We start from the raw sequence: 20,112 nt of genomic DNA on the forward strand, positions 1-20,112 counted from the left end.
CAGATTTGAGGCGACAGCCTTGGATGCATTTCTGCAGGATTGGTCCAACCATCTGGGTTATGTGTGTCCGCCTTTCAGCTTGATTCCATGAGTTCTGGTGCAGGTACATCGGCAACGAGCAGAGATAACCATGGTGACTCCTTTTTGGAGAGCACAGTCCTGGTGCCCTGTAGCTCTGGAACTCTTTTGCAGTGTCCCACGCCTGATCCCGGTTCGGAGCAACTTCTTCCTGGACACGTTGGGGAACCTGCACCCGTTGGTCTCAACGGGTAAGTTACGCCTGGTAGCATGGATAATTTCAAGAGACACTGGCACATGCCAGGCATTTCTTCACATGCTTCCTTCTGCATTAATCAGACTTAGTCATCAGGCACCCATCAATGACAGGCCTCCACTTGGAGACGATGGGTGCATTGGTATTCAGAGTGGGATTCTGGTCTCTTTAAGGCCAATGTCAACTTTCTGGCTTCTTTGGCCGCCTCCAGGTTTGCCTGTAGGTTTATTAACAACTATTGCTCAGCTATTTTGGCAGGCCACCTGATTGTTTCTGGCAGACCAGTTAGTGAACATCTGGTGGTGTGTAAACTCATGAGGGGCATTCGCTTCTCTAATCCTTCCCGTCCTCATTACTCAACCCTTTGGGATGTTAATGATGTATTATTGTTTCTTCATAGGTGGCCAGAAAATAGGTACCTTTCTCGCAAACAGATATCGGCGAAGTTGACCTTACTTTTGTGTCTTATATCCTGCAAAATAGTGGCGGATGTCAGGGCTCTTGATTTGGCAGGGAGAATTGTTTTCCCCGGAAGGGGTTTCATTTTCTATTTCCAGACTAACGATAACTAATATTAGGATGGTGTCCTATACAGCGTTTCCCCATAATTCCAAGCTGTGTGTGGTCCAATGCTTGAAAGCTTATGAAGCGGCCACTAGTGAATTCAGGAGGGATCCTGGAGGACAGGTGCTGATTGCTCTTCAAAAACCATTTAACCTAGTAACTGCAGCCACCATGGCTAGATGGATCCGATGGCTTCTCTCTGAAGCAGGAATTGATATCTACATTTTTGGAGTGCATTCAGTCAGAGGCGCAATGGCTTCTAGATCCTTTACCTTGTGAGTCAAATTGGAGGACATTGTGAAGGCGGCTGATTGGTCAACAGAGTCAACGTTCAAGGCCTTTTACTATAAGCCCATTATGGAAATTGCTTTGGTGGTGGTAAGTTAGCTTTGATCAAGCATAATTGGAGCCTCTGGTCCTCACACAGAATAAACATTTTTTTAGCTTACGCAACAAGAACTTTCAATTCTATTAAGGACACGGAGGTGAGGATTATCCCACCCTATGGAACATGGCGATCCTTCATACAAGTTAAGTACTACATATTTGTAGTAGATTAAGTATTATTAAACCACCCTGTTATGACATGTATCATTTACTGGAAGTATCTTCTGTTTCATGTCTTGGTGGATATTATGGGTTCTCTATGTGTCTTATTTTTCTAGGTTACGATCAGAAAAAGAACTGAGGTCTGCGGATTTCGTTGGAGCGTTCTTTCGGTAATGTTTTGTCTTCTTTTGCTAGAATTCTCAAGTTCTTTTGGAACTGATGATTAAGTTCCCTTGGACGGATAATCCACGTTTTCCTTTTGGATATGAACTGTTCAATAACTTTTTGGTCCTTGATGGGTCTAATTTTATCTTGCTCTGATCATTTTGAGTCTGAGAATTTTGCTGTGTTAACTGTCCTTTTGTGCACAGAAAGAGGAAGTGTTATGATAGTTGTCACCTTATGTAGAGGCTGTCTGTATGGTTGCTCATGTGATGTTAAGGGGTTTATGGGATCTGTTTTTTTTTGTAAACTTTCTCTTATTGGCTGCTGGGTCAAATAAAGAATAGAAAGAGGAGCATAGTCCTCACCCTTCCCTCCTTGTATTTCTAATTCTATAGCAGGACCGGAGGCGAGGATTATGCAGTCCTTGTCTTCACTTTATTGATAACAGCAAAGTTCAAAGTTCAAACACAATAAACTACAACTCCCATGATGCCCACAAAAAACCATGACAACGAGTAACCAATCCCAAGTCCATAACAGTGTATATAAAAATAACTGGCGGGCGCAATCCTTCCTCTTTCTTCACTGCTGCCCGTCAGTTAAGTCCTCGCTCCTTCTCGCTTTTGGGGGTTCGGGGATTTTGCCTTGTGCTTAGCGTTTTTTGCTCACAGATTGCTAGCTTCGCTTTGTTTACTTGCAGCGCTGGGTCATGTGCGCACCGGGTGCGAGGTAGCTACATTCCTCGCATTCCCGGTCTGTCATTCTTGCACAGCAGGCTTTTGCCCGAGCGCGTGGTGCGGTGACGGACGGTTACCGCTAGGGGCGTTCTTCACGCCCCTGATCTAGGGAAGGCAGCGCTTCGCGAGCTAATTTCCCCGATCACTTTCTGGGCCTGGGGAGCACCCGCCCTCAGGGTTGCTTGCAGCTTTGGCCCCCAACCCTTGCCGACACCGCATAGTGGTAAGAGCAGGCCAGCCTGCACTTAGATTTCCCTTTGGGGACCTTACTATTCTGCTTCTTTGTGGACATATTTTATTTGGTGGTGTCACAAGTTTTTTCTTGGAGCACGGCAAGGGGGCTACCCATAGTATTTAGGTTGGGTGTTATTTATTGTGCTCTCACCCCTATTATTGACGCCCCTTGGTGGGGTAAGTGGCGATTTGCTGCTGGTTCCTCTGGGTCTGTGACCGTATGGTAGTGGATGAAACACTCTGGACAGAGTTCTAGTTGTGAAAACAAAGAAGTTTTATTTGAGGTAATTTATGTGGAATTGAGCAGGTACGTAGTCGTTAGTCTTCGGATGCTCTGAATAGGGTGGTGGGGTGTTCTTTGCGGTTTGTTCTTCACTCTTCTCTTTCTGTTCCCTTATGTTGTAGGGTGTTCCCCGGGAGGCGCATGTGAAGAGAAGAGAATAATATCGGTAAGTGGACCAGGTAATCGTATCTATTTGTTTATTACCTTAAGTCTTTCTTATGTTTCTTTCCTGTCTCACTGTTCTTCTCAGAGGTACGTTTCTCAGCCTGGTTCTTGTCGTGATCTAACTTATGTGCTTTCTGCCTTGTTATTCCTCTTCAGTGCTCATTATCCTGTGCGCGGTGCCTTAGGTGATCTATTCTGGATATTGTGCTCCCGGTTTGTTTTCTCCCCCCCCCCTTTTGTGCCCGTGCCCTTTTTTTGTCTTCCCTTTTACCCTTTTCTGTAACTCTCTCTCTTTTCCCCCTCCCCCCTCACTCACTCTATCACTCTGGTTCAGGTCCCACGCACCTGAACTGCCACGCTTCTCCAGAAGCGTGGCGAGATGCAGCGGCTCGTCCTCCCGGTCGCCTGGTATAGGGACTTCCGTCAAGCGCCTCCAACCGTCTCCTCCAGTGTACGAATGGTCCCGCTGTCTCCAGCTCCTGCTTGGGCTCCGCTCTCCGTTTTCGTCATTCGCCTCTCTTCCTCCAGATTCCTCTTTCGAGGAATGGTTCACGGCTGCTCTCTCGCCTCCAACTCCTTCCTCACAACCTCCGACCGCCGTATGTTCAGACAGCGGCGGTTTTGACCTCCCGACGTCCCGCCACTCCCGATCTCCCAGCCAATCACGGGATGGGAAGCCAGGCCGCCTGTGACCACCAGTGGCAGCGTCAGCACAAGCGAGGGCCAGGTGCGGGCGAACTGGTTCCAGCCCGTCACAGGGTCCTTCCCGTATTTTTTGGCACTGAGCTGGTTTAGTTGTGTGCGATGAATTCCTCTTCCCCCTCAGTGGATTCCTTTTTGGATCACGCTTACGCCCCGTCTTTGGGGTCGGAGGAGATTTGGCCACCTCAGAGTAACATTCACGAGGGGATGGACAAGCTTGTGTCGCAAGCGGTGGCGAAAGCCCTAGCACCTCTGCAGGATAGGGTGGACAGGCTTATGCAGAAGGTGTCCCACTCAGCGATCGTTTTGGGGGATTCGGACCCTAGGGCCAGTACATCTAAAGTTCCTTCTTCCTCTAGGAAGAGTGACGCGGGGCACCTGGAGGGTTTCGCCCGGTTACGGGAGGCCTTTGCCAAGAGTGCGCGAACGCTAGACCCTGTACCCTGCCGGGAGGATGGCCCACCCAGAGAGCATGGCAGCGCTGCTGCTCTGGCACTAGATCCCTTCGTGGGATCACCCCATTCGTGGGGGGGTGACTCCGATGATGAGGGCTCATGGGATGAGGGTCGCATTGTGGGGAGGACTTGGCGCCCATCTGCGACCTCTAGTGTGGAGGAAGAAGGTTGCGATTCTGATATGTTCGACCCTGAGGACATTTATCATCCTCGGTCCTCTGAATGGGTCCCCAGTTCTAAGGTGGCGGCCTATGTGGCTAAAACTATCCGACACCCCTTGGAGCAAGGGGTCCGGGCCTGCTTGCGAGCGGGGTGTCCTCGGCCAACGCTGGGGGACAAGGTGGCTGCAACACCTGTGTTAGACCCGAAATTATGTAGTTTCTTTTCAAAGTACATGCGCGATCCCAAAAAGGGGATAGATTGTTCTTGGCGGTCATGCCAAGACAAAGTCTTGGATGTGTTGGGCCCCCTAACGAAGATTATTGAATTGGCGGATGTAGCCAAAACTTCGGGGGAACCCTTGCAGGCAGATCTAGTAGCCGGATGGGCGCAAAGGGCAGTTTGTCTATTAGGCAACGCCAACTGTGCCATTTCCACGGAGAGACGCTGCTCTCTCCTGATAAAAATCGAACCTAAGTTGGGGGAGCTGGCAACATCGGAGGCTGGTGCGATAGCCCAGGGCAATCCCTTTGGGGACCCCTTTGTGAAGGAGCTTGGGCGATTCGTCTATACTTTCTCCGCTTTGGATAAGGCGCAATCCTCGATTCGCAAGATTTTTCCCGGGAAGGTTTTCGGCGGGGCCGGAAGAGGAAGGGGTCGTTCCTCCGGCCGCTCTCAACAGTCAGGCCCCTCCAGGACCCAAGGCAGGCGTAACACTGGCTGGAGTGATGGCCGTCAGGGGACCTTCTTCCCCAACAAGGGTTCCGGCCGAGGACGCTCCTCGCGTTTCCAATGGGGAAATTCCAGTTCCCAGGGAGGAAGTACAGGTGAGCACCCCTCTTTCTTCCCCTCTAGAGCTGGGAGGCAGGATTGCGCCCTTCGCAAACAATTGGGCCCGGCTGACGTCCGACCCTTGGGTTCTACAGAGGGTCACAGGTTTTCGCATAAAGTTTTATGGGACACCTGTTCAACCGGTTCGTCCTCCTCCCATTCGATTCAGCATTCAGGATTCACTGCTGATCAGTGCGGAAGTCTGCCTTCTTCTGGGCAAGGGAGCCATTGTTCAGACCTCTCTTCATCCGAGGGGATTTCTCAGCAATATTTTTCTGGTCGAGAAGAAAGACAAAGGGTTTCGCCCAGTGATAAATCTCAGGGCGTTCAACGAATGGGCGGTTTATCGTCATTTCAAGATGGAGGGTATCCATCTTCTCAGGGACCTTTTATGTCAAGGGGATTGGTTGATACGTTTGGATGTCAAGGACGCGTATCTTATGGTCCCCATTTACCACCCTTACCACAGGTTTCTGCAGTTTCAATGGCGGGTCAGGTCTTTGAGTTCACGTGTCTTCCCTTCGGTCTTTCGTCAGCACCTTGGTGCTTCACGAGACTGCTGAGACCGGTGGTCGAGTTCTTGCGGACTCAGGGCACAAGACTGACTATTTAATTGGACGACATCCTCCTGATGGACCAGTCCAAAGCACAACTACTGTCTTACACAAACATGACTATTTCATTACTTCAAGACCTGGGCTTCGTGATCAATTCGGAGAAGTCATCTCTGTGCCCTTCCCAATCCAAACATTTCTGGGGTTTGTGGTGGACACGACGTCAGCAACGCTGCACCTTCCGGGGCACAAGATCTCCAAGATACTGAAGGAGATCGCCAGGGTGCTCCGCAGGGACAGGACTTCTCTCCGGCAGATCGCCAGGATTGTGGGACTCCTGTCGTCGTCGATCCAGGCTATATTCCTGGGTCCTCTTCATTATAGGGCCCTGCAGCGGCTGAAGGCTTCTCATCTCCGGAAAGGGCATTCTTATTCAGCCCTGGTAGAGATCTCTTCGGAGGCTCGTCTGGAGATGCAGTGGTGGTTGGACCACATGGAGGCATGGAATGGCAAGGCCATTTTCGGCTCTCTCCCCGACCTGGTGATCGAGTCGGATGCCAGCAGGTTGGACTGGGGAGCCAGATGTGGTCAGATTTCCATGGGGGGGGCAGTAGACCGCGGAGGAGTTGAACCTCCACATCAATTGCTTGGAGCTTCTGGCGGGGTCGTTTGCAATCCGCTCTTTCACTCGAGACAGAGTTTCCTGTTGTGTCCTTCTTTGGATGGACAATATATCAGCTGTCCAGTATATCAACAGACTGGGGGGCACTTGTTCGAAGGTTCTAGCAGACTTGGGGAAGGATTTCTGGAATTGTTGTCTTCAGAGGCAGATTTCAGTCACGGCGGAATATCTTCCGGGAACTCAAAATCAGGTGGCGGATTGGAATTCCCGGTACCTCAAGGATTCCAGCAATTGGCGTATGGATCCGGAGATATTTCGATCCCTGATGGATCGTTGGGGTTCTTGTGCGGTGGATTTGTTTGCATCCCAATGGAATGCTCAACTTCCGACTTACTTCAGTTGGAAACCCGATCCGGGGGCGAGAGCAGTGGATGCCTTCTTACAGGATTGGTCGCACGATCAGGGCTATGCTTTCCCTCTGTTCCTGTTGATCCCGAGAGTGGTGGCCCAGGTGCGTCACCAGCGAGCGTCCCTGATACTGATATCTCCGATCTGGAAGGCTCAGCCGTGGTTTCCCACCCTTCTGGAGCTGTGTTGGATGGCGCCTCTCAGACTCCCCTGTGTTCCAGGAGTCCTCCAGGACCCTCAGGGTCGCCATCATCCTCTGGTGCTTCAGGGTCATCTCGATCTCATGGCATGGAGGATTTCAGGGGACGTTGGGAAAACATCTGCCTTTCACGGGAAGCTAAAGCCCTTATTAGACAGGCATGGGCCCCAGGTACCATCAAGCGATATAGATCGGCTTGGAACAGATGGGCCAGTTGGTGTATGGAGAGGGCGGTGGATCCCGTGGGGGCCCCCATTGAATTTATAGTCAATTTTTTGGCTGAACTTTTTTCTTCTGGTCTGTCCTATTGTACTATTAATTATTTTCGTTCGGCGATTTCAGCAGGTCATAGTACTATCAGTGATGTTCCAGTGGGGGAGCACCCCTGGGTGAGTAAACTCTTAAAAGGGGTTTGTTTGTCTCGTCCTCCCGAACCTCGTTACTCGGGGTTATGGGATGTGAACCAAGTTCTTAATTTTTTATCTGATTGGCCGGATAATTGTCCAGGAAACAGCTTTCCGCTAAGTTGGCGATGCTCTTGTGCCTGGTCTCTTGCAAGCGTGTTTCCGATGTGCGGGCTTTGGATGTGTCCGCCAGGGTCTTCACCCCAACCGGGGTTACTTTCACTGTTTCTCGACGGACAAAAACAGGTACCAGGTTTGTATCTTACCCCAGTTTTGATTCTCATCCTAGGTTGTGCGTGGTGAGATGCCTTCAGACATATGAAGCGGTCACGGAGGAGCTTAGCCCTCCCAGGGAGAGGCCGCTTTTGATTGCTGTCAAGAAGCCGTTTAAGGCAGTGTCTTCGCCTACCATTGCTAGGTGGGTTCGTTGGATTATGTCAGAATCTGGCATTGACATTGAACGTTTTGGGGCTCACTCTACTAGAGGGGCCATGGCTTCCAAGGCCATTTTGGTCAGTGGGCGATTGGAGAATATTATGAGTTCGGCTGACTGGTCTTCGGAGTCGGTTTTCAAGAAGTTTTATTTTAAACCACTCCATGAGGACGCCTCGTTGGTGATAAGTAAGCTTTGAACCTGCATAATCCTCGCCTCCGGTCTTGCTATAGAATGAAAAATTTCCTAGCTATCGTGAAGGAAACTTTCAATTCTATTAAGGACACGGGGGCGAGGATTATCCCACCCATATACTATTTTTTAGTATTACCCACCCGGGATTGAGCTGCCGGCTTGGTGATGTAGGAGTCCTCTTGGCAGGTGTATGGTATTTTTTCTTGGTGTTGATTAAATATTGGACGCATTTCTTATGCTTTGTTAGGGCTATACTTCTGAGATATATATTTACGTATGTATGTATTTTAATTAACACTTATTAGCTCTCTTTGGAGTTTTACTTTTTTGAGTTTGGTCTCTTGCTATGTCTAATCTCTTCCTTGTCTTGTAGGAGGTGATTCTAAAGGAGATTGAAGTCGCGAGTTCCTTAACTTTCTTCAGTGAAGAAGAGGAAGGACTGCACCCGCCAGTTATTTATATTTACACTGTTATGGACTTGGGATTGGTTACTCTTTGTCATGGTTTTTTGTGGGCATCATGGGAGTTGTAGTTTATTGTGTTTGAACTTTGAACTTGCTGTTATCAATAAAGTGAAGAAAAGGACTGCATAATCCTCGCCTCCTGTCCTTAACCTGTTCTGTGCCCAGGACGTAATGGTTACGTCCTGAGGCACAGCGCTGCTGTGCCCAGGACATAACCATTACGTCCTGGTCACAGAGCCCAGAGGGAGCGCTAGCGCTCCCTCTGTGGGGTTCCCTCCCACCCCCCCAAGTCAGGGATGGAAGGGGAAGCCCTTCCCCTTCAACCCCTGACCCCCCTAAGCCCCCCATGTGACGTCAGTGCGCGAGCACACGCTGATTAGTCACAGGGTCTCGGAAATGTATTTCCTTCCCTTTGAAGTCTCTCCCAGGGTTTCAAAAGCTGCATTGCTTGCAATCCGGCTTTTGAAACCCCACTAGACACCAGGGATTTTTTTTTTTTTTACTGAAACTGACAAAAGGGAGCGACCCCTTGGGCAAGGGTTGCTCCCAGGGGGGGCATTTTTTTGGGAAGGCCTTTTCTTCCCCCCCTGCGGGCAGATCGGCCTATTGTTAGGCCGATCTGCCCCCTGGGGGGGCAGAAACCTCTAGGCACCAGGGATCATTTTTTTTTTTTTCTTTTTGTTATGTTTTCTTTTTCTTTTTAGGTGGGGAGCGACCCCTTAGGCAAGGGTCGCTCCCCTAGGGGGCAAATTATATTTAGGCCATTTCTGCCCCCGTTGGGAGCAGACTGGCCTATTTTGATGAGGCCAATATGCCCCCAAGGGGGGCAGAAACCATTAGACACCAGGGAGTTTTTTTTTTTCTGCGTGAATTTCACGCAAGGGGAGCGACCCCTTGGGCAAGGGTCGCTCCCAGGGGGGGCATTTTTTGGGGAAGGCCTTTTCTGCCCCCCCTGGGTGCAGATCGGCCTATTATTAGGTTGATCTGCCCCCAGGCGGGGCAGAAACCTCTAGGCACCAGGGATCTTTTTTTTTTTTTCTTTTTGTTATGTTTTCTTTTTTTTTTAGGTGGGGAGCGACCCCTTAGGCAAGGGTCGCTCCCCTAGGGGGCAAATTATACTTAGGCCATTTAATTTTGATGAGGCCAATCTGCCCCCAAGGGGGGCAGAAACCATTAGACACCAGGGAGCTTTTTTTTTGCGTGAATTTCACGCAAGGGGAGCGACCCCTTAGGTCCTGGGGGGGGGGAATTATTTTAGGCCATTTCTGCCCCCCTGGGGGGTAGATCAGCCTATTTTGATTAGGCTGATCTGCCCCCAAGGGGGGCAGAAACCACTAGGCACCAGGCACTTTTTGTTTTTTTTTGTTTTACAGATGGGGAGCGACCCCTTGGACAAGGGTCGTTCCCCTGGAGGGGCAAATTGTATTTAGGCCATTTCTGCCCGCTTTGGGGGCAGATCGGCCAATTTTAGGTCAATCTGCCCCCAAGGGGGGCAGAAACCACTAGGCACCAGGGATCTTTTTTTTGCGCCGTCACGCAAGGGGAGCGACCTTGTAGGCAAGGGTCGCTCCCCGGGGGGGGGCAAATTTATTTTAGGCCATTTCTGTCCCCCCTGGGGGGGCAGAAACCTCTAGGCGCCAGGCCAAATAGTTTTTTTGTGTTTTTTTTTTTGTTTGTTTGTTTTTTTAGAGATGGGGAGTGACCCATCAGGCAAGGGTCGCTCCCCTGGGGGGCAAATTGTATTTAGACCATTTCTGCCCCCCTTGGGGGCAGATTGGCCGATTGTAGGTCAATCTGCCCCCAAGGGGGGCAGAAACCACTAGGCACCAGGGATCTTTTTTTTGCGCCGTCACGCAAGGGGAGCGACCTTGTAGGCAAGGGTCGCTCCCCGGGAGGGAGGTGGGGGGGCAAATTTATTTTAGGTCATTTCTGCCCCCGGGGGCAGATCGGCCTATTGGTATTAGGCCGATCTACCTCCAGGCGGGCAGAAACCTCTAGGCACCAGGGCAAATAGTTTTTTTGTGGGTTTTTTTTTGTTTCTTTGTTTTTTTTAGAGATGGGGAGCGACCCATTAGGCAAGGGTCGCTCCCCTGGGGGGCAAATTGTATTTAGACCATTTCTGCCCCCCTTGGGGGCAGATTGGCCGATTGTAGGTCAATCTGCCCCCAAGGGGGGCAGAAACCACTAGCCACCAGGGATCTTTTTTTTTGCGCCGTCACGCAAGGGGAGCGACCTTGTAGGCAAGGGTCACTCCCGGGGGGTGGGGGGGTTGGGGGTTTGGGGGGTTGGAGGGTGGGGGACAAATTTATTTTAGGCCATTTCTGCCCCCCCTGGAGCCGGCTGAGCTAGAGGCCAAAATCCACAGGTAGGCACTGTTTTCTATGAAAAAATGTGATGTGTCCACGTTGTGTTTTGGGCCATTTCCTGTCGCGGGCGCTAGGCCTACCCACACAAGTGAGGTATAATTTTTATCGGGAGACTTGGGGGAAAGCTAGGTGGAAGGAAATTTGTGGCTCCTCTCAGATTCCAGAACTTTCTGTCACCGAAATGTGAGGAAAACTTGTTTTTTTAGCCAAATTTTGAGGTTTGCAAAGGATTCTGGGTAACAGAACCTGGTCAGAGCCCCACAAGTCACCCCATCTTGGATTCCCCTAGGTCTCTAGTTTTCAAAAATGCACAGGTTTGGTAGGTTTCCCTAGGTGTCGGCTGAGGTAGAGGCCACAATCTACAGGTAGGCACTTTGCAAAAAACAGCTCTGTTTTCTGTCAAAAAATGGGATGTGCCCACTTTGTGTTTTGGGACATTTCCTGTTGCGGGCGCTAGGACTACCCACACAAGTGAGGTATCATTGATATCGGGAGACTTGGGGGAACGCTGGGTGGAAGGAAATTTGTGGCTCCTCTCAGATTCCAGAACTTTCTGTCACCGAAATGTGAGGAAAATTAGTTTATTTAGCCAAATTTTGAGGTTTGCAAAGGATTCTGGGTAACAGAACCTGGTCAGAGCCCCACAAGTCACCTCATCTTGGATTCCCCTAGGTCTCTAGTTTTAAAAAATGCACAGGTTTGGTAGGTTTCCCTAGGAGCCGGCTGAGCTAGAGGCCAAAATCTACAGGTAGGCACTTTGCAAAAAACAGCTCTGTTTTCTGTCAAAAAATGGGATGTGCCCACTTTGTGTTTTGGGACATTTCCTGTCGCGGGCGCTAGGACTACCCACACAAGTGAGGTATCATTTATATCGGGAGACTTGGGGGAACGCTGGGTGGAAGGAAATTTGTGGCTCCTCTCAGATTCCAGAACTTTCTGTCACCGAAATGTGAGGAAAATTAGTTTTTTTAGCCAAATTTTGAGGTTTGCAAAGGATTCTGGGTAACAGAACCTGGTCAGAGCCCCACAAGTCACCCCATCTTGGATTCCCCTAGGTCTCTAGTTTTCAAAAATGCACAGGTTTGGTAGGTTTCCCTAGGTGTCTGCTGAGCTAGAGGCCACAATCTACAGGTAGGCACTTTGCAAAAAACAGCTCTGTTTTCTGTGATGTGTCCACGTTGTGTTTTGGGGCATATCCTGTCGCGGGCGCTAAGCCTACCCACACAAGTGAGGTAGCATTTTTATCAGGAGACTTGGGGGAACACTGGGTGGAAGGAAATTTGTGGCTCCTCTCAGATTCCAGAACTTTCTGTCACCGAAATGTGAGGAAAATATGTTTTTTTAGCCAAATGTTGAGGTTTGCAAAGGATTCTGGGTAACAGAACCTGGTCAGAGCCCCGCAAGTCACCCCATCTTGGATTCCCCTAGGTCTCTAGTTTTCAAAAATGCACAGGTTTGGTAGGTTTCCCTAGGTGCCGGCTGAGCTAGAGGCCAAAATCTACAGGTAGGCACTTTGCAAAAAACAGCTCTGCTTTCTGTCAAAAAATGGGATGTGCCCACTTTGTGTTTTGGGACATTTCCTGTTGCGGGTGCTAGGACTACCCACACAAGTGAGGTATCATTTATATTGGGAGACTTGGGGGAACGCTGGGTGGAAGGAAATTTGTGGCTCCTCTCAGATTCCAGAACTTTCTGTCACCGAAATGTGAGGAAAATGAGTTTTTTTAGCCAAATTTTGAGGTTTGCAAAGGATTCTGGGTAACAGAACCTGGTCAGAGCCCCACAAGTCACCCCATCTTGGATTCCCCTAGGTCTCTAGTTTTCAAAAATGCACAGGTTTGGTAGGTTTCCCTAGGTGTCGGCTGAGCTAGAGGCCACAATCTACAGGTAGGCACTTTGCAAAAAACAGCTCTGTTTTCTGTGATGTGTCCACGTTGTGTTTTGGGGCATATCCTGTCGCGGGCGCTAGGCCTACCCACACAAGTGAGGTAGCATTTTTATCGGGAGACTTGGGGGAACACTGGGTGGAAGGAAATTTGTGGCTCCTCTCAGATTCCAGAACTTTCTGTCACCGAAATGTGAGGAAAATATGTTTTTTAGCCAAATGTTGAGGTTTGCAAAGGATTCTGGGTAACAGAACCTGGTCAGAGCCCCGCAAGTCACCCCATCTTGGATTCCCCTAGGTCTCTAGTTTTAAAAAATGCACAGGTTTGGTAGGTTTCCCTAGGTGCCGGCTGAGCTAGAGGCCAAAATCTACAGGTAGGCACTTTGCAAAAAACAGCTCTGCTTTCTGTCAAAAAATGGGATGTGCCCACTTTGTGTTTTGGGACATTTCCTGTCGCGGGTGCTAGGACTACCCACACAAGTGAGGTATCATTTATATCGGGAGACTTGGGGGAACGCTGGGTGGAAGGAAATTTGTGGCTCCTCTCAGATTCCAGAACTTTCTGTCACCGAAATGTGAGGAAAATGTGTTTTTTTAGCCAAATTTTGAGGTTTGCAAAGGATTCTGGGTAACAGAACCTGCTCAGAACCCCACAAGTCACCCCTTCTTGGATTCCCCTAGGTCTCTAGTTTTCAAAAATGCACAGGTTTGGTAGGTTTCCCTGAGCTAGAGGCCAAAATCTACAGGTAGGCACTTTGCAAAAAATAGCTCTGTTTTCTGTGATGTGTCCACGTTGTGTTTTGGGGCATATCCTGTCGCGGGCGCTAGGTCTACCCACACAAGTGAGGTATCATTTTTATCGGGAGACTTGGGGGAACATAGAATAGCAAAACAGGTGTTATTGCCCCTTGTCTTTCTCTACATTTTTCCCTTCCAAATGTAAGACAGTGTGTAAAAAAGACGTCTATTTGAGAAATGCCCTGTAATTCACATGCTAGTATGGGCACCCCGGAATTCAGAGATGTGCAAATAACCACTGCTTCTCAACACCTTATCTTGTGCCCATTTTGGAAATACAAAGGTTTTCTTGATAGCTATTTTTTACTCTTTATATTTCAGCAAATGAATTGCTGTATACCCGGTATGGAATTAAAACCCACTGCAGGGTGCAGGTCATTTATTGGCTCTGGGTACCTAGAGTTCTTGATGAAACTACAAGCCCTATATATCCCGCAACCAGAAGAGTCCAGCAGACGTAACAGTATATTGCTTTCGAAAATCTGACATTGCAGGAAAACGTTACAGAGTAAAACGTAGAGAAAAATTGATGTTTTTTTCACCTCAATTTCAATATTTTTCTTTTTCAGTTGTTATTTTCTGTAGGAAACCCTTGTAGGATCTACTCAAATTACCCCTTGCTGAATTCAGAATTTTGTCTACTTTTCAGAAATGTTGCGGTGTCTGGGATCCAGCATTGGTTTCATGCCCATTTCTGTCACTGACTGGAAGGAGGCTGAAAGCACAAAAAATCGTAAAAATGGGGTATGTCCCAATAAAATGCCAAAATTGTGTTGAAAAATTGGGTTTTCTTATTCAAGTCTGCCTGTTCCTGAAAGCTGGGAAGCTGGTGATTTTAGCACCGCAAACCCTTTGTGGATGCCCTTTTCAGGGAAAAAACCACAAGCCTTCTTCTGCAGCCCCTTTTTCCCATTTTTTTGAAAAAAATGAAATTTTCACTGTATTTTGGCTAATTTCTTGGCCTCCTTCTGGGGAACCCACAAAGTCTGGGTACCTCTAGAATCCCTAGGATGTTGGAAAAAAAGGATGCAAATTTAGCTTGGCTAGCGTATGTGGACAAAAAGTTATGAGGGCCTAAGCGCGAACTGACCCAAATAGCCAAAAAAAGGCCTGGCACAGGAGGGGGAAAAGGCCTGGCAGCGAAGGGGTTAATAGAATTGAAAGTTTCCTTCACGATAGCTAGGAAATTTTTCAGTTCTTTCCCTTCGTATAACTCAAGGCTCTATAAATGAAGGAAAAAAATACCACGAGACACACATGCGCGTCGGCGAATGCTCAAAAGGGCACATGTTGAGGCATGCTCAGTTATTTACACCCTGCTGTGTGGGTCTGAACGGTCAGTCTGCGCATGCTCAGTTAATTTACGGCTTGTGCTTATCCTCGGACAGTCTGCGCATGCTCAGTGTTATGTACACAGGCTCCGTGGTTCTGTGCGGTCAGTGTGCGCACGCTCCGAGTCATAGACGCTCACTCCGTTTGGACGTCACATCCGGCTTCAGAGGACAAAGAAGGGTCACGCACGGCGCGGTCAGCAGACGGCGGATGTCTATGGCTTCCTCTCTTTAGGTAAGAGGTTACTGTGAGTGAGTTTACTGTGGTGGCGAGCTCGTTTGCAATTTCAAGCCGTCAAAGCTTACCACGGGAGTTGCTAAAAGTCATTGAAACACAAAGACAATATGACCAAGTTACATCTATTAAGTAAAATCAGCACACCAGGCTCTCTCCCCCATGTTGCTGTATAGCTCGGCACATTTTGAGGCACAGACATGGAAATGGTGCTGCGTATTTGGGGAGCTTTATTTTGCAATTCTTTCACCACCTAAACAGAGAGAACCTATTTTTGTGAGGTATATTTTGCAGCACGAAAGTCTTTACGAAGAGTGTTTGAAGTATTCTGTCAGGTCATCTTGTTCCTGTATCTCAAATTGTCCTGAGCAGCTGAAATCCAGCCCAACATCCTGCTGATAATCGTAGTGTAAAAGCAATAACGCGCAGTTTGAGGATGCCCTCCCGAGTGCAGAATTGATAGCTTGACTTGAAGTTGGCATCTACTATATAACGATGATCAATTATAATTATCAGTGTACAGGTCCACACACGTGAGAGTAGATTACAATTGTGGATAAAGTATAGCCTTGTGTGGGCCTTGACGTGGAAGAGAGCTTTAATTAGCTTTGGTCCAAAAAATAGCAATAGGAATGCTCTATCAAATTTATCATCTGCTCTCGATGTTTAGCTCATGTGTTAGACCTGGCATCTTTTGGCGTGTTTCCCACTGTCTTTTTGCCTTCTGGCTTCCTGCTTTTATTGTATGCTGGGCTTTGTTTTGATGGTTCATTGTCTCTGCTCACTTTACCACTGCAGATAAGTGCTAAAGTGCCAGTGCTCTCTGTGTAAATTGTATTGGTGATTGGGTAATCCATAATTGGCATATTTGATTTACTAGGAAGTCCATAGTAAAGTGCACTACATGTGTCCAGGACCTGTAAATCAAATGCTACTAGTGGGCCTGTGGCACTGATTGTACCACCCACATAAGTATTAAATATAATAAATTGTATTTGTATACTGCTTACTATCCCTAACCAGGCGTCGAATCGCTTTGCAGCGAGTAGCACGCTACTCAGGAGCCAAATTAGTGGTCAGTAAACTTGTTATTGGGGTTAGTTTGCATGCTCATCCTATGCATTCTGTGATAAGGGTCAACCTAGATGTGATCATTACAGGGGTGGTAGGTGAGAGACAATTTTTTGCTGGAATTGCTAGATATTGTTATGGTGTCCAAAGAGCTTTAAAGCAGATAGGCATGAGATTTTCTTTTTTTTTTAAGAGTGACAGAAGGTAGAAAGAAGCAGAGGGCGATTTTAAAAAATACAAGTGATGGCCAATTTTTCATGCAGGTTGAGAATTTTTGCATGCAAGTTGTGGATGTAAACCTGCTGAAACATTTTTAAAGAAATTTCTCACAGTAAAAAGGAAACACGAGACAATATTTAATACTATGCTATATGTAAAAGCATTGTTTATGCAAATTATGGGCACCATAAACAATACATATTATAAGAAAATATTATGTAACCACCCCACCAACTTAAAAATAAAACAAGGCAATTATTATGGACACATTGCAGTAACTATTAGCATATTCAGTGCCAAGTTTAATGTCTAGTTTGGAAGGCGCTGTCGCCTTCACCTGCCTCATGAGCACCCCCACAGAACATACACCAGGTCCAGCAGAATAGATGTGTCTGGGGTCACCTTCTCCTTCCAGCATCCACCTTGCCTCTTAGTCCTGTAAACATGTCTCAGGCCTGCCATTGCTGTGTATGTGTGTTCAGCCTTGCACTGCCAATTTGACCTGGTAAGTGTACTCACTTGCCAGGTCCAAACCTTCCCTTTTACTACATGTAAGTCACCCCTAAGGTATGTCTTAGGTAGCCCTATGGGCAGGGTGCAGTGTATTTGAAATGTAGGGCATGTACTGGTGTGTTTTACAGGTCCTGATAGTGAAAAACGAATTTGGCAGTATTTCAATATTGCAAGATCTTTCTCTCCCATAGGTTAACATGGGGACTGCCTTTAAATATCTTTTAGGTGTAGTTTCCCATTGGGAGCAGATGGAGATGAGGAGTTTGGGGTCTCTGAATTGGCAATGTAAAAATACATCTTTTGGTATAGTTGGTTTTTAGATTGTCTGTTTGAAAATGCAACATCAGAAACCGTGGTCGTCCAAAAATAATCAGAGGGAGACTTACCACGCTCAGTCGCCTCAATATACTTGAGAGTGTTTCACAAACTTCTTCCCAAAAAATAAAACACAACTGGGCGTTTGATAAACATATGTATATCCACTGCACTCTACATTTGGCACAGACTCATTCCACCCCCCCCCCACCCCCCACCCCCCCCACCACCACCACCACCACCACCACCACCACCACCATTCTTCATTTTGGAAAGCTTCGCCGGGGAGATGTATGCTCTATGTACTGATTTTTCCTTAGTGGGGCGGGCTTAACAACATCAAACAGGGTCTTCATTGATTCTTGCCACTACTCTTGTACCAGATCCCGAGGCATATTATCTCCCCAGAGGCTTACTTGCAGTTTGAATTCACCATCCAGTAACTCAAGCATTCCCCAGTACCAGACTGACACCTTGCTTGTGTTGGGGGAATCACCAAGCAGATTATTTTCCAAATAATTTGTCACCCCCAAACTCACTGGACTCTTCTGTGACCAGCCTTTCAGCTGAATATAATTTAGTCTAGATAAGGTCCCCCCCCTCCTCCCCCCAGTTCTATCCAATAGCTCTTCCCACAGGAGGAAGGATCCTTCCTTAAAGAGATCACCCCATAAACCTAGGCCGGCCTCCCTAATTGATATCGCTGACACATCCTTTAAACACTCTGGAGTGCCTGGGGAATACCAAGTAGGGGCATTCTGACAGTTGTATGTAACCTTTGTTGCCAATCTTAGCTGTTACCAGCTCTTCGCCAGATCTCAAGAACCTTCAATTTTACTTTTTTGAAGAACTTTGGATCTCCAAACTTGAACAAAAAATGCTTTGCAGCCCTTTTCACAGTTTCTGGCATGACTTTAAACATAACCCCAATATCTGTAGCATCTGGGGAGGCAAACAGCATCCTAGCATTTTTAAAGGCCCACAAGTAAGGTTGTAGATCTGGCAATGTCAAGCCCACCTTCTTTCTCCTCTGTCGCAACTTCTTCCAGGAGATCCTGACACCCTTATACGACCAAATAAATGAGTTTGTAGCATGTTGCATTTTGTCCAGGTATCTTTTGTTCATTTGAAGAGGAATAGAATTCTGCACAAAATTTATCTTGGGGGGTGTGGGGGGAATTACCATCTTAACCAGCCTAACTCTGCCCAGTACCGTCAGGGGGAGATGTGCCCATCCCTGCCTTAATTTATTACAGACCTTCAGAAGTTTTTTTTTTGATTCCTTAAAACAAGTTGTTCAATGTCCTGTGTGATCATTAGTCCTATGTATCTCATTTCTAACTTCCCTTGCCACGTACCACTCTCTTGATTCCAGGACATTATTCCAGTTTTTTCTATATTGACGTAATATCCGGATATCTTGCCAAAATCCTCTGCTAATCTCAACAACAGGAAGAGCAGTTATCAGATCTGCAGTGTACAAGATTAGATCATCCGCATACATTGCTACCTTTTTTTTTTTTCCCAGCCCATCTATCTAAACTGAGCTATTGCGGGATCTTGCCTGATTTTCCCAGCTAGAGGTTCCATATATAAATCAAATAACAGTGGAGACAAAGGACAGGCCTGTCTGGTACCTCTATATAGCCTGAAAGACTCCATGAGATTCCCATTTACCAGAATCCTTGCCCAAGGAGCCTGAGATATCAACCCAGTAGCCCTACAAAATTTCTCACCTAAGTTAAAATATCCCCAAACCAAACTTAAGTACTTCCAATTAACCCTGTCAAAGGCTTTCAATGCATCCAGAGTTATAATACCTAAAGGGGCCTTTTGGGTGGTGGCCACATCTATCGCACGACCAGATTTAAAGTCAGTTCATGTAGGTGTCTACCCCAAATAAAACCTTTCTGGTCTTCATGAATCAAGCCCTTCACTACACCATTCAGCCTATCTGCCAGTATTTTTGCGAATAGCTTGTAGTCGCTATTCAACATTGGTATGGGCCTATATGACTCGCACTTAACCAAACTCTTACCCGGCTTTAAAATCAATATGATAGTTGCTTCAATCAAAGAAGATGGTATGGGAGATCCGTACTCAAAAATCCCTGTAAATATTTCTGACATAACTGGTTCTGTTACTTCCCCAAGAGCTTTATAAAACTCCACTGGGAGCCCATCTGGACTGGCTGCTTTCCCACTTTTACTATCCTTTAACGCATCTCTTATCTGCCCCACAGAGATTGATTAATTCAGAAAGAGCTGCACCTCTTGGGAGGGTCTAGGGAGTATATTGTTCATCCTCTTCTCTTAGCTCTTCTGAATAGAGTTGTGAAAAAAACTTCAAAAATACACTTTCTATGGACTCTCTACTTGTAGTCCTATCCCCGACTTATCAAGCTCAGTTTCCTTAATACAATTCCTCATTTGATCTTTTTTGATCTTCCAGGCTAACAACTTCCCTTGGTTTTTTCCAAACTCAGTGGGCTAGCTTGCTCACCTCCCATCTTCTTCCTTTTTTTTTTTTCTTGCTTATAAAACATCCTCCAATTGCTGTTTTAAATCACTCAACTTGTTACCCAATAGCTCCCTTTCTTTGTCCTCGGTGCATGTTATTATTTGACTCCCGCACTTTCCCATTTCAGCTTCCAAGAGACCTATATCATTCCTGTATTGTTTATTTTTATAACTGATTATGCTCATGATTGATCCCCGTAGGACTGCTTTAAATGTATCCCCTACCACGTTAGCCGGAGCAGACCCTGAGTTCATCTTAAAAAAACTCCTTGGCCTCTGAGTGTAATTGAGATATAATCTCCTCATCTAGCAATAGCGTGCGATCTAACGTCCACTTCATACTTCATACATCCCTTAATAACTTTATTTTGAACACTACTGCTGAGTGGTCGGACAGGTGGGCTGGCAAGTATACTATGTCCTCTACTGCGTCACACCACTCCGAATCTACTAAAAAATAGTC

General features: G+C 47.2%; 1 protein-coding gene across 1 annotated transcript in view; it reads left to right on the top strand.

The window, feature by feature from the left end:
• Positions 1-20,112, top strand: part of LOC138297166 (zinc finger protein 850-like) — a 150,579-nt gene that overhangs the window by 126,030 nt on the left and 4,437 nt on the right. Inside the window, exons 5-9 of the mRNA XM_069236658.1 lie at positions 79-269; positions 1,504-1,557; positions 5,655-6,236; positions 7,595-7,919; positions 8,307-8,420. Coding sequence (XP_069092759.1) covers positions 79-269; positions 1,504-1,557; positions 5,655-6,236; positions 7,595-7,919; positions 8,307-8,420 — 1,266 coding nt within the window. The remainder of the gene's footprint in view (positions 1-78; positions 270-1,503; positions 1,558-5,654; positions 6,237-7,594; positions 7,920-8,306; positions 8,421-20,112) is intronic.

Source organism: Pleurodeles waltl, chromosome 5, assembly GCF_031143425.1.
Source record: "Pleurodeles waltl isolate 20211129_DDA chromosome 5, aPleWal1.hap1.20221129, whole genome shotgun sequence".
Taxonomy (NCBI): Eukaryota; Metazoa; Chordata; class Amphibia; order Caudata; family Salamandridae; genus Pleurodeles; species Pleurodeles waltl.